General features: G+C 39.4%; 1 protein-coding gene across 4 annotated transcripts in view; it reads right to left on the bottom strand.

Annotated features, from left to right (window-relative positions):
* The window catches only part of TMTC2 (transmembrane O-mannosyltransferase targeting cadherins 2), a 446884-nt gene extending 432584 nt beyond the window's left edge, over positions 1-14300 (bottom strand). For 3 of the 4 annotated variants that reach the window (XM_003811646.5, XM_034936298.3, XM_055095955.2), the window contains exon 1: positions 13481-14300. In XM_003811646.5, the coding sequence (XP_003811694.3) occupies positions 13481-13563 (83 nt within the window). In that variant the 5' untranslated portion in view covers positions 13564-14300. The remainder of the gene's footprint in view (positions 1-13480) is intronic. The other variant, XM_034936299.3, reaches the window with a different exon arrangement.
* Between the last annotated feature and the right edge of the window lie 951 nt (positions 14301-15251).

The raw sequence follows: 15251 nt of genomic DNA, 5'->3' as shown, positions 1-15251 counted from the left end.
CAATCTTTTCCAATACAAACCAAGTCTGTAAACTAAGTCTGTATTTTCATTTTTTAAGATATGTCATTACCTAAGATATATACTGTAGAATAGAATCATTCTTACAATATGGTAAAAAATCATAACTTTGCATATACTCTCATATGGTATGACTGTGTCCCCACCCAAATTTCATCTTGAATTGTAGCTCCCATAATCCCCACTTATCATGGGAGAGACCTGGTGGGAAGTAATTGAATCATGGGGGCAGGTTTTTCCCATGCTGTTCTCATGATAGTGAAAAAGTCTCACGAGATCTGATGGTTTTATAAAGGGCAGCTCCCCTGCACATACTCTCTTGCCTGCCTCCATGTAAGCCGTGCCTTTGCTCCTCCTTCACCTTCTGCCATGATTGTGAGGCCTCCCCAACCATGTTGAACTGTGAGTCCATTAAACCTCTTTTTCTTTATAAAATACTCAGTTTCAGGTATTTCTGTATAGCAGCATGAAAATGGACTAATACATACTCCTAGATACGATATCATCTAATTTAAAAGCAGAAAGTCAATCATGGTAAAGAATTTGGAAGTCATCTAACAATGTTTTTCATATGTACATTTCATTAACTATACACTGCAAATACTTTATTGGCAAAATTTGCATATATGTACATGCATGCTTGTATGGGTGCCTGTGTGTGTGTATAATGGTAAAATCTCAACATCACTTCTCCAAACTTAAAATTCAGGATAAAATTTCAATTACAAAATCATTACTTAATTATTATAGTTCACTGAAATCTTTTCAGTTACCCTAAATCTACCTAAAATAGTAAGTTATTATCAAAAGTAAGTTTAAATTTTGGATATTGGCTTTTATGAAAAATCTTTAAATGCCCTATAATAGTTTCAGATGTTGTTACATAGTGATTTTTAAACTATTCAACAATACCATTAATGAATAATTTAAAAGAAATATTTAGTAAGTATCCTAGACACTAGTATGGTTCCAAGTACTTTACATAACTTATCTCATTAAATTCTCCCAACAACTCTATTAAGTAGGTATTGCTATTCTTATTCTATATAAGAGAGAACAGAGGATAAAGGAGTTTAAGTAACACAATCAAAATAACACCATTAGCACGTACAGTCACCCCTTGGTATCAGTGGGGAGCTTGGTTCTAGGACCTCTCTCAGATACCAAAATCCACAATGCTCAAGGACCTTATATAAAATGGCATCACATTTGCATATAACCTATGCACATCCTCCCATACATATACTTTAAATCATTTCTAGATTACAATACCTAATACAATATAAGTACTATATAAATATAGTCATCCTATATTTAGAAAATTATGACAATAAAAAATCTGTACATGTTCAGTACAGACACAATTTTTGTTTTTCAAATATTGTCATTCCATGGTTGGTTGAATCCACGGATGCAGAACCCAGGTATGTGGAGGGCTGGCTATAATAGTTCTGGGATTAGATCACTGGACCTCTGATTCCAAAATTCTGTGATCTTTACTCTTTGCCTCCTTGTTGTTTGAAAAACTCTGAAAGACATTTTTTATAATTGTTACCCAAAATGTACCACCAGGCTAATTTATTACATGTTGCCACCCTGCACCTGTGTTAAACAAAACTCACTGCAAATTCTTGATATACAAAACTGATTGACACAAACACGTCGGTGCAGGAAAACTGCAGCTCATCTGACAAACAGCTTTCCTAATCGCCACACTGCCAGAACTACTCTGAATATGAGCGTATTCCAAAAAGAAAAAGGGTCGTCAATGAAGAGAGAGACCATGAGTACCCAGTAACAATATGCTCTGCCAAGCAGAACCAAAGTACCAAAGACTATTTATACCAGATGCACTGTAATTGGTCGGTTTACTCCGCAGAAGCTAAGAAGTACTCAGATTGGCCAGAATGCCTATTCAAAATAAGCCTTCGTGTACAATGACTAGAAACATAGGAAAAGCAACAGAAAAGAAATAGAAGAGAACAAAAACTGCTTTTGTAATGAGACTGGAAACTGCTGGCCACAAGAGTGGATAGGGAGTAAAAGCAGAAACGGTGTATGGGGGATGGAGCAGGCCATGCAATAGTAGCTCAGATAGCAGGGGCTCAACCACAGACTCCAAGTGAAAAAGTCAGCAACAGCATCAAAGTAGGGCATGGCTCTGTTCTCACGGGAGATGAGAGTGAGATACAGTAGTCCCCCCTTATCCATGGTTTCAGCTACCCATGGTCAACTATGGTCCAAAAATATTAAAAGGAAAATTCCAGGAATAAACAATTCATAAGTTGTAAAGGGCACATTGTTCTGAGTAGCATGATGAAACTGCACGCCATCCTGCCCTATCCCACCCTGGATGTGAATCATCCTTTGGTCCAGTGTATCCAACAGTCTACACTACCCGCTCATTCATCACTTAATAGCTCTCGGTTAATCAGATCAATTGACGAGGTATCACAGTGCTTGTGTTCAAGTGACTTTTATTTTATTTAATATGGACTCCAAGCACAAGAGTAGTGGTGCTTGTATATTATAACTGTTCTGTTTTGTTATTAGTTATTATTATTAATCTCTTACTGTGCCTACTTTATATTATAAATTAAACTTTATCATAGGTATGTATGTATGGAGGAAAACATACTATACTATATACAGGGTTTGGTACTGTCCTCAGTTTCAGGCATACACTGGGGGTTTTGGAATAAATCTTCCAAGGATAAGCGGGGACAGCTGTACTTAATGTACAGTGATCAACCAAGTCATTCAGCCCCCTGGTCCAACCACTCTACAGCTAAGTATATAACCATGCAGCTTTTTAAAACCACAGAGAACGTTCATCATATTATTTCATTTGAGTCTCACTCTGTGGTTGACAGTTACTATTATTATTTTTGTTTCCTGACCAATTAAAATACTGAGTTCACGAGAGCTGAGCAGCTCAAGTACTTAGCTAGTAGAGTGGTATTCCAAGACTAAAACTGTAATCTTTTATCTTGGTCCAGCATTCGTTCACAACCCTGCCTCTACTACACAGTACATACAGTATTTTAAAAAGAAAGGAAAAAGTATAACTCATTTTACAACAAGTTCCTTAAAAAGGTTTTTATTAACCAGGACTTTAAAACTTCAGATATAGTGCATTCACCTATTCAGAAATCCTCCAAGGTGCCTTAAAGCTAAGGTTTAAGTGTACCAGGTTAAAAAGTCATACAGGCCGAAGCATTTCTAATCTTATTTAGATACCTTCACTGAAGAGCATCACTTGGTACCTGAATGTCACTAATAATAATCAATAACACATTTTTATCTTTCCTACTTTCAACTGCCTAAACCCTCATTTTTGCTGCTTGCCTGAAATCTATAAAGTCTTCATGCAATGCAAACCAAATTTCCTCAAAATGGGTTGTTCAACAAAAGCACAAACCAATAAAGACACTTGACTCTAGAGACTCCATTTAGGCATCAGTACCTACTCGAGCATAAGCCCTAGGCAACTGTGTATCAGTTTATTTGTCAAAATGAGAATCCAATATCTGCCCCCACAGTCATCTTACAAAGAAGATGACATTGTTTTATATGATGGTGACAGATTATTTAAATAGAGATCATCGCCTAGGATTTCAACAAGCTATCTTTTCAAAATCTGAATACCTCAAACTCATAGGATCAACTTAAAGATGCCGTTGTTGAACAAATAAGAAAAATAAAACATAGATTAAATAAACTGGCTAAAGTCATATCCATAACAAGCACACCTTATACTCAACCATTTTTAATCCAGGAATTTAGATAGCTTATCTGTAATACACTTAAATGAACTACAGCCTTATTACCCTAAGTGTGGTCAGTGAATCTGCAGTATCTGCTGTATGTGGGAATAACAGTAATGCAAAACCTGCATTGTTTTTTTTTTCCTTTTTTTTTTTTTTTTTGAGACAGGCTATCACCAGGCTGGAGTGCAGTGGCGCGATCTTGGCTTACTGCATTCTCTGCCCACCAGGTTCAAGCGATTCCCCTGCCTCAGCCTCCTGAGTAGCTGGGATTACAGGGATGCGTCACCATGCCCAGTTAATTTTTTGTATTTTAGTAGAGACGGGGTTTCACCATGTTGACCAGGATGGTCTCAATCTCCTGGCCTCATGATCCACCTGCTTCGGACTCCCAAAGTACTGGGATTACAGGCATGAGCCACTGCGCCCGGCCAAAATCTGCATTTTTAAGAAGTCCGTATGTGTTTCCCACAGAGGCTGAAGTTAGCGTAGCACTGATCTATTAATAGAAACATATATATATATATATGATATATATGTACGTATGTATGTATGTATGTAGAAAGAGAGCTGGCAAGAAGCCATCTCAGCATCCCTTTAGGGAGATGCTTCTAGCTCCAAAAAACTGGGAATTTGAATTTGAACTGCACTTAAAAAGACTTTTAAAAAGTCAATTGTCCATATGAAAGCAGTGAGGCAAGTTATCAGAGGGCCAGGTCTAAAACTCCTTGCCAGCCACAGGCATCCTCAACATCATGCCAGGAGTGTATTGAAAAGTGGCCAACCAATAATTCCCTCCTAGAAATACTACACTATTTATCCTGATGACATACAAGAGGTTTTGAAATACTGATTTCATCCTCTGTTCAATATGGAACAAAAGCCAAAAAACACCACTGTTTATAAAAGAAAAAAAGTAAATTCAAACTTAAATACAGAGGTGAAAGGAAGCAATCTTAATGTGGTCATTTAAACTGGGTATTTTAAATAGATATTCATGGTACACTATAGTTGATTTCAAGCTGCACACTGGTATCGTTAAAAGATTTTTATTAAATCTCAAATTCATTTTCTTTAGTTAAATCAGTATATATCCCTGTAAGAGTGGTTTAATGTATAAAACTTTGTTTCTTTAATATAAATCTGTAACATAATTCAGTACCATATTTTTTTTCTTTCACTAGAATAACAAGAATAACCTTCCTATTTTAAATGAAGTTTACCAAACGAATTCAGGTATACCAGTTTTTCCTATCAGCTATAAATAATTGCCTCCCTCTAAAGGGCCTATTTCTGCAAATAAAAATGTCTTTTTGCCTGATTAAGCTTCTTCATCATTTGAGAACTTTTCTTCTGCAAATTTCTAGTTGGAAAATTTGTCATAAACAGCTTGCTTTGTCAAAATGAGATCTTTTCCATTGCTTTGGGAGAACAGTTGTATAGTTAATTATTTGGGGCAGGAGAGGAGGAACTTGTTCTAAAGGAAATATACTTGAAAAAACATTTGAACCCAACTATTTTACCTTGAGGCATTTTACAACTGAAGGCAGCAGGCCTAGTTTCTTAAAGCTGAAGATAGGAATGCAGAAGTAGCCAAAAACCAATGTACAAAACCATGAGAAATGTCCCAGAGGAACCACTATAGGCTAATTTCAGCTGCCAGCCCCACTTTGAGAACCCCTTCTTCGGAATGGTTCTGTAATGACAAGTGTCCTCCCCAAACAGAAAAGCAGTCAAGCCTATGAATGTAATCTCTATAGCCACCACCTAAAGCACCCCCCGCAGAGGACACAATTTGCAGGGATGTCACTTCTACATGCACTGACAACCAGTAAGTCCTTGGGTTCCCTCTGGAGCGGCCTTACTCCAGAGTTTATTGACTCACATTTAATCCAAGAGACACAACTAACAGAAAAGAAAACTGAGTAGACATGCTTTCATTGTGGAACAAATTGGAAATTAACAAAAACAAGATGTTTACTTTTCACAAAGTATTTTGACTTATCTACCTCTCTCAAAGACCAGTTTTATAATTTTGGGTTTACAACAGAACTCAATAACAATATGCTTTATAACAATGATCTTAACACAGATCTATGACCTAACAGATTAACATAAAAACAAAAAAAGCAAGAGAATAGTTTGCATCCTTTCAGTGTCTTTATAGAATACATATAAGCAACCAAAAAAAGGAAACAGAATTTCATAAGACACAGCTGTAAAAATTTTATGAGCATTATTCACCTTAAAAACTTATTAGGTAAGAAATAAACTTGTGAACTGCACTTCAAATTAATAACCAAAGAATTCCAAGTATGCAGGGTTATATGGACTGCCATTCTTCCCACCAGATTTTTAAACAATGTTGAAACATGGCTGTTTGAAATACTTCAGTCCCATCATTTAACGCTGTTCAAAATGTCAAGAGCCATATTGCGCCCCAGTGGCCACTCTTCAGCAAATAACACATCCTTTGAAGTTAAAATACTTCTAAATGATGTCAAGTGAGAATTCCTAGGCTGGTACAGTCAAAATTTTCTACTTCTAAGGAAATCAATAATCTCTGGAATCACAATTAGGAAAAAGGCACTTTCATTATCAAAAGTCGTGAATTTTTCAGTTTCAAATCTCAATCAATTCCATTACCGCAAGGCAATTTTTTATACAGTTTCCTAATTAAACAAATTATGATCACATGGCTACAGTGAACCAGTTTTTTTTTTTTAACTTAAATCTCCTGTGGAATAATAATACTTTTATAATAAATTTCACAAAAATGATGATTAATCATCAAAGACAAAGACCTCACAGAAACATTTTATTTGATAATACCTAGCACACAGCTGCTATTCCAAGGGCACTAATGTGTGTTTCATTTCAGAAATCATGTAATTTAGCCAGTCATCCTGACTATAACTACATGCTGTGCCACACTTCATACCATGTCTCACTGCAACATCACAAAATGCACCAGCAAAGAAATTAAGAAACAAAAGCTTTATCGAATCATCATAAGCAAATAGCATATCCTCTGCCAAACACTAAGGTACTTCTAAAACGGATACAGTGGCACTGCCCTCAAGCAATGTGGTACAGGAATAACCTTCAAGGAAAGTAAATATATCTTTAATTCCATTTAATTCCACAATAAAATGGAATCTAAATCCAGGGTTCATATTTTCAATTCTCACCTTTTTTCCATATAATTTTTTTAGACATGAATAAATCAAAACCTCTCTATCTCATCTTTAAAACGATTATCTCTAGCTTTTCAAATTAATGGAACTTATGAAATGTCCTTAAACAAAATAAACTACTCTAAAAAATGCTATCAACTTTTAATGTGGAATCTTGAAAACAATCATTTCAGTCCTCCTGCCTCTTTCAAAATTCTCTGGTTTACACAGATAGGTTTACTTGTTTCCCATTTACCTGTATTTAAAAAAGTCAGTTATAAACCCAAAAAACCAATCCCAAAATGCTTCTAAAAGACTGAAGCAAACATTTACATCTTTTTTTTTTTTTTTTTTTTTGAGATGGAGTTTCACTCTTGTTGACCAGGCTGGAGTATGGTGGCGCGATCTTGGCTCACTGCAACCTCCGCCTTCCAGTTTCAAGAGATTTTCCTGCTTCAGCCTCCTGAGTAGCGGGGGTTACAGGCACCCGCCACCACGCCTGGCTAATTTTTATATTTTTAGTAGAGACGAGGTTTCACCACGTTGGCCAGGCTGGTCTCCAACTCCTGAACTCGTGATCCACCCGCCTCGGCCTCCCAAAGTGCTAGGATTACAGGCGTGAGCCACCGCGCCCGGCCACACCTTTTATTCTAGAAACCTTGAGTATCAAAACAACTGACAAATGTAACTGGAAAGGTAAACACAGAGGAGAAAAAGAGAGGAAGAGGGTGAGACAGAAATTTAGAAGAGCTGCATCTTTTTGGACCTGTCTTGAAAATACGGCCAAAAACCTCTGAGGCAAAAATCTTGAATCCCTATGACAAGTTGAGGCAAATCTAGTCAACTCAAAGAGTTCAGACATCCAAGAAAAACGACTGTCCTGAACAAGTAAGAAAGAGACATTTGGAAGAGGCATTCCAAAGCTTCTGCATGTATGAATGAAGCACCAGTAAGTACAGACCCAAAATAAGGCCAGGCCAAAGTACCAATCATGAATCTTAGGAGTGAGTGTTTTGGAAAAGAAGCTAACAGACTCCCAATGAAAGTTTTTAAATATGAGTATCAATAAAAATAAACATGAGTAAAATAATTAAAAGGTAACAATCAAGTGATAAATTCAAGTGGAATTCCACCTGCCAGAGGTCAACCTATCAGCATTTGTATAGATCTATCATTAGACTCTCAGATTCAAACCCTTTACAGTACCTGCTAAAGTACAGGTAAGAATGCACAATGTTTTGTGGGATGCTTGTTAACAAGGTAAGCAGTGCTGTAGTTGTACTATGCACTACATATACAAAGAAACTCATATGTAGTAATATTCATAATTTGTGAATTATTGAATGTAAGTTTATTCCTCAAAAGCACATACAAATCATATCTTCAAAGAAACATTTAGCACTGTATGTAATTACACCAGCAATTATTCAAAATATTATGCCTTTTTCACCCAATGAAAAACTGAAGGTATGCAGTCCTGCTGAAATATCCCTCCACTTTTTTAAAAAACTGAGCTCCTAAATGAGGACAGCTATTTATAGAGGAGAGGTCTTTACATTCAATAACCCACCATTCCTTTCCTTGGAGGCTGCCACACTTGTCACTTTTGTGAAGCCATTAAAATAAGTATCCAAAGCTGATACAATACTCTGCTCCTAAGAGAGAACCAGAAAGGTTAACAGATGAAAGTTGCTGTGTTAAAAGCACTTTAGATGAGTATAATAAAGTTATAAGAAAGTAGGTTTGTCAGCCACAGATTTTTCAAAGAGCCTTAAGGGTAAACTTCATCCTTTCCTAATATTACAAAGGTTCCTGCTTTAGAGACAACGTACCTTTAGCCTACGAAAGACAGTTGTACCACCAGAGGCATTTTTTTGAAAAGTGCTTTTAGTGTGCTGAGCAGCAACAAAACTGTTAGAAAGTCAAACTATGCTCCTAATGCATGCTGGAATGCAAAAGGTTGTTGCTATTTCAAAATTATAGCAGAAGAGAATTCAGTATTAACAACAGGGGCACATTAGCACTGAAGAACTAAGTGCAGATGACAAAACAACAGCCCATAGAATCACCAATGTAAACGTAATAATCGTGCATGTATGTGTGTGTGTATGTGTGTATGAAAACAACTAAGAGACAGATGGCAATTTTCCCTGTGGCATTTGCACATGTCCATTCAATGCGTGTATGTGGGTCAATTACTATGATAAACATCATGTGACAGGCTCAATGGAGGTAAAGCGGTTCATACTGACTTCACCTAATTTTAATTTATTGATGAGATATACTTATTCAAAACAGCAAAATGAACTTTTTCCAAATAGGTTTGTTTAAACAATCAAAACGTAGTTAGAAAATAAAATGCCACCTAAAATAATTTATAAACTCTAACTTGTATTCCAGTGAAAACTGGGAAGGAAACTGAAGAGTAAGACCATACTTCTGTATACAGTGGCTTCTTATAATAATCACTTGATAAGACAACCACTGATACAAAGAGAGCTTCTCCCTTACTTAATTATATAGTAATTCTTTCTAAACATACTTTTTACTAAATACCAGGCCTGCCTTCAGTAGTTACACATGCTGGAATCTTAAGATAACAATCTCAGATTGGTCAAAGGCAAGTCTATTAGAGAGAACTTTTTAAAGATAAGTTAACAGAGTGATTATTTCACGAGGGATTCCTATCATACCAGGTCAAAAAACCCAAACTAACAATAACATTAAAAGATCAAGCAGAAATAATAGTTCAATATCTTTAGAAAGAATGCAGGTTTTAAAAAAATTGTTAATATACTTAAATTCCATTCCTTCATTTTAAATAATATTAATCAAAATCATTATAAAGAAAAAATTAACTCATGTGTTTATAAAAACTGAGATTTCCATTTATACCCAAATGAAAAGCTAACTAGGAGTGAATTATTAAGAGCTTGATGTAATTTTAATTCCATAGTAGAAACTTCTGCTGTGTAGTTGTTTCTCCAAGTTTCAAAAAATTACTGCACAGTGGAATAGCTAAGAGATCTACAGGTAACATTAATGATTCTGGTTGAGTTTAACAAATGCAAAATGGGCAATTAGAAAATAAATTTTCAGAGGAGTCGCAAATATATTTTCTACTTCCAAACCTGCAAATTATCTTTGCAAACTAATAAATTATTTTACTCATATGAGAATTTAAAGCATGTAAAAGTTGCATTATCTTATTTACTTGTCTATGTATAAAAAGGGCATGTCACCAATTAGAAGATATGTGCTAAGTGAAATCGGACTTCTAAAGTTTAGAACAGTTATGGTTTGTTTACCTTTGTCTGCTTTGAAGTAAACTGACTCCTCTCATGGTGTTATCTCCATAAGAAACTCGTAACAGTATTATTAAAAAGGATAAGAAAAAAGTGATGCCATGTCATCCTCAACAAATGCATAAGAATGCAGAGAATTTTGGGTCAGAGAAGTTTTACCACTGACCTAAACACCAAATTTCTCCAGAAAATAAGAGAAAATCCTTTAAGGAATCACATACAACATAACTTAAAATTTGGCAAAGACTGCATATTGTTAATTTCAATTTTCCTCTAACCACAACTTAAGATTCAATACTAGATTGAAAGCAAGGGGAGGGAGGATGAAGCTGAAACCACATACCCTTTTTCATCAGATACCGTGAATTCTTCTCCTCCACTGTTTGTTTCATCACATCAGAGGCATATTCTTAAATTTAGCACAGAAACACTTGTAAAATATTAAATTTTACCATAGAGAAATTGATTGTGCTATAAGAAAGTTTCATGTTACCATTTAATTTCAACCAAGCTACATCAAACATGGAAAGAAATTATATATAGTTTATAAAGTAAACGATCACTATATTTAAAAGAAATGATAACTTTGAGAAGTACCACAGCAATAATGATTTAGTTAAGCAAGTCTGGAATAACAGCCATCTCCCTTGAGTGCTTCTCCCTTCACTTCTGGCACTGGCCTCTCCTTACAGAACTGTATTTCACAAAAGTTCCTGGAGGGCAGCAGAATCCACAGGTCTAGTTTAAGCAATGTTTTAAACATGAATCTTTGCATCTGAAATGTAGTAGTGGAAATAAACAAATTATCATCATCCTACAGTTTACACTTGGCTCCCCAGCTTTCCTCCCCCTTCACACACCAGTGAGTTACAGTAGTTAGATAGAAAATATATCAGAAAAGCCACAATTTATAGTGTAACTTCACAACGAATCACTTGAACAGGCTGTGCATACAACAAATAAGTTCAGTGCTCCTATTTATGTGTCTCATAATTTCTAGGATACATAAAAACAAAGTTTGCTGCTCTTAAGATTTCACATTCTAAGAATATGTGATGGCATATGTAGTTCTGCTAAGAAATCAGTGTAAAATACACTTTTCAAATTGTAGTAAAGTATAATTCACACTTATAGGCCCTCAATATTTTATCAATATATACTATCTAGACATCATACTGAGCATGCTATCAATAAAATCATATGGGCAAATAATCATACTAAATTCACCTATGTAGCTACAAGATAGAAGTCACGAATTTTAACACTCCATTAGACTATTGCATCTGAAAAACTTACAACTGCCAACCATCAAAGCACAACTAATTTATCATCACACTCACACCATTCTTCCAAGTTACAAAGTCCAGTCCTAACACTTCTGATGACTCAAGAGCACAGAACAATTATACCTATAGAAAAATGCATATCCAAATTTAACTTTAATTTTTAAAGAATGGCTTCTTCTGATGTGTATTTTCTTAAGGATTAGACAGCAATGAACCAGGGCATACAATAGGAATACTTGATTTATCATCGTGTTCTATAACAAGTTGCATTATTATAGTAAGTTTCTTTTTTTTAATAAACTCTATATTCTTGGTTTAAATGCTTACTATTCAAACTGCCCCCAACAGAGCCAGTAACTGCCCACACTGACCCAAGCTGGTTTTAGTGAAAAGTCACCCATCTTTGGAAACAAGGGCTTTTTCCACGAATATGCTAGAAATAGCAGGTGCACCATTACACAAAATTGGAGAGAACAGAAATTTACCTCACTCCTACAGACCATTTCTCAGAGCATGCTGTGTAGTTGCTAAAATCAGTATGCTGCGTAAAAGTTAAGAAAAAATGTATGTCTAACAGTGGTTCCCTATCAACTAGCCTCTGGTAGGCACTACATAAAATGCATTAAGACGGGTTTGCTGGATGTTCTGGCACCTATTATCAGGTGATTTCTTAACAGAGATGTGAAGATGCTTTTAGCAGGAGAATGGGCACACCAGAGAATACAGAATGTGGCTAATTACGACGAGAAGAAGATTCTGCCTTCACCTCCCCTCACTGTCAACCACTTTGCTTAAGTGCTCTCACTGCCTCGCCCTAACCCTGGGGATCCATTCACTTTCCATAGCCCAGAGAGGCTGCTGAAAAGCTGTCAAAGTAAATCTGTGCTCACTTTTTGGATGGTTTAATTTCAATGGAGCATGAAACACCCCAGGACGGTTAATAAGTTTAGCCAGGCGTGCTGTTATCCCTAATATATTTTAATTATGCATCTGTTTTAATTGTAATCAGATTAAGACACCGGAAGGACACAAATTGGAATTTTCCCTAATGGATATAGGGGCTTTTCATCACTTTCTGAACACTAATAACGTTTAAAAGATAGGTAGAGACACCAACACAACGGTGACATTTTCCAGAAATCGATGCAGTTTCTTTGACAACACAGTTCAGGTCTCATTAGCCACCCAAACTAACCTAAGTGCAGAAGACAACTTCAGTCTCTAGGGGCGTCTTCTTCTCCAATTAGTACAAAAGAACCACTAACGTCTAATGTACAACTCCCAAACAGAAATGAGAAAGCCGAGGCTTTTATAAAGTGCTGCCCAATGGATTGGTGAAGGAGGCTAGGGCGGCGGGAGAGACCATCAGCAGCATTATTTTGGCTCAAAGTAAAAGTCTATACACGTTAAAAGAGAAAGTTAAAGCAGAGAACGATCTCCCTTTTCACAATTTTGGCAACTATCAAACGTGTGTTTTAACTTCGGGAAATAAAAATGTCCCATCAATAAAAGGAAACGGGACAGGGAGGATCTATCAGGGATCGAGGAGAGGCTTCCTCCCAACCAGACGTAAAATCACTTAATGTGCTTTGTTGCATCAAGGAATACCTAAGACTTTAATTTAATACGTTCATTAAACAGTTTCCCAAATTGCCGGGATTTCCGCTAAGAAACTCAAGCGTCTGCCAACAGCCGAGAAGCAAGGGAGAGAACCTGCTGCAAACTAGGAGCGGAAACTCCCTCGGCCCGCCCAGCGCGCCTCACGTCCCCGGTGTTTCATTTAGGTGTTAATGTTTACGTGTCGCCTAAACCATCAGGTGCTGAACCAGTTCCTCCAAGACGCACTTTGAGCCTTAAAGAGGGAAGCTTCAGAGCCACCGCGGAGTGTGCCCCCTGCAGCCCGTCGCCCCCTCCTCTCGGCCCCTTACCTGTCATCATAGCAGAAATCCGCACTCAGGGTGTTGAGATACAAGGCGAGCCCCAGAGCGCTGCTCACCAACTCTGCAATCATCTCTCCACCGCCTTCCCTCCGGCTCGGCTCCCAGCGCGAGGGCAGCAGCGGCAACAAAAAACAGAAGCATCAATCTCCACCTTCCGCCGCCTTCTCCTCCCAGCTTCACTTTTCCCTCGCTTCCCCACCCTCCCTCCCTCGGGTCCTTCCAATCCACGACTCCTCTCCTCCTCCTCGCGCCCGGCTCCGCAGCTCCTGCGTCCTCCCCGGGTGCGGGCTCACACCACACTCCCCATGCCCGGCGCCCGCAAGCGGTGAGCGGCGTTTGGGCTCCGCGTCCCCCGGCGGAAGCGCAGGGCTGGTCTTTCGCGCGGGTCGCGATCCCCACCCTAACCCATGGCAGTTTGGGGCGTCCTAGGTGAGGAGTGGGACTCGGAGGAGGTTGAAGGGTGCGGGATGGGGGCAGAGGGACCGGACTAAGCCGGGCTCTGGGACCAGCTGGAGGAAGAGAGAGAAAGAGGCGCGGGTGGGAGGGACAAGGCGAACCGCCTCCCCTCGCCGCCTCCCGGGCGCACTGCTCCGGTGTCGCTCGGGCGGACTCCGGCCGCCAAGGCGGCTGCTGCACATTCAATGTTTATTAGCTCCCTCCCGGCCCCAGCCCCAGCCCCAGCTCCCTTCTCCAATGAAGTGAGAAGCGGTGGCTGGAGACTCCAGAAGCTCCCGCGCGGGGTTCTCGACGCGGCCCCCCGCGCCTGCGTGACCAACCCTCCATCCCGGCTTGGCCCAGCCCCTTTCTCCACCCAGATCCTCCCGGAAGGCTCCTCCTACCCTGCCCCTCGGGCTGGAGGCTCCTCCCACCCTCCCCGGCCTGGAGGCTCCTCCTACCAGCCTCCTGTCCTCTTGTTTCTTTCACCTTCGATTTCACTCTGGAAAGCCCCCGGGACCCAAGGGCGACGGCTGGAAGACAGCCTAAAGGAGTAGATTCAGTGCGCCCTGGGAGGGGAAGCTGGGAGAAAGGAGGCCGAGGAGGAGGTGGTCGGTCGCCCCGCTGCTGCCTGGCAGCGCCTGGCACGGCTGAATCTCAGCCACAGCGCTGTGTGTGCCAAGAGCTGCCAGGCGTAAGTCCGGTCAGCTGGAGAGACTTCTGAGACCGGGAGAGGAAGAACAGGTTTGGCGACTGCTGCAGCTTCGGTTGTCACAAACTCACTGGCGATCTCTCATGCACACTGTGTGTGAGACTAAATGGGGCGGGAGGAGGTAGTATTGGAGAGCTTGGAGGCAACTTAGGAAGGAGAGATTTCAGCTCTTAGCCTACGGTTGGCCACAATGTCAATGGAAAGACGTGTGGGGAGAGAAACGTTTCCTCCTTCAGTAAGGTTAAAAAGAAAGGACCCCAAAAAGGGAAAGAAAGACACACACACACCCCGCAGCAACTGCCCGGGGACCCCTTCGTGGTTTCAGAGGGACTGTCGGGTTGACCCTGAGAACACAGGAGAGAAACCTCTAGTGCAAGCCGGTACAGCATTATACTTAAACCTAGTAAGGCGGTAAGCTAATGCCCTTTCCTTTCCGCTCGGAGCCAGGACTGGATGGAAAGCATCCAACATGGTGAAATATGGTGTAGAATGGTCTGTGTAGAACAAGCTCTGGGTACTAAAGTTGCAAGACCAAAGAGGACCCAGGGCTGCCTGACACGCCTCCTCCCGGCTTGTTGGCTTTCTGGCCAGGAGAGTGGCTCCGGTGCACCG

Source organism: Pan paniscus, chromosome 10 (genome assembly GCF_029289425.2).
Source record: "Pan paniscus chromosome 10, NHGRI_mPanPan1-v2.0_pri, whole genome shotgun sequence".
Classification (NCBI taxonomy): domain Eukaryota; kingdom Metazoa; phylum Chordata; class Mammalia; order Primates; family Hominidae; genus Pan; species Pan paniscus.
This window is presented reverse-complemented; position numbering and strand designations above follow the sequence as displayed.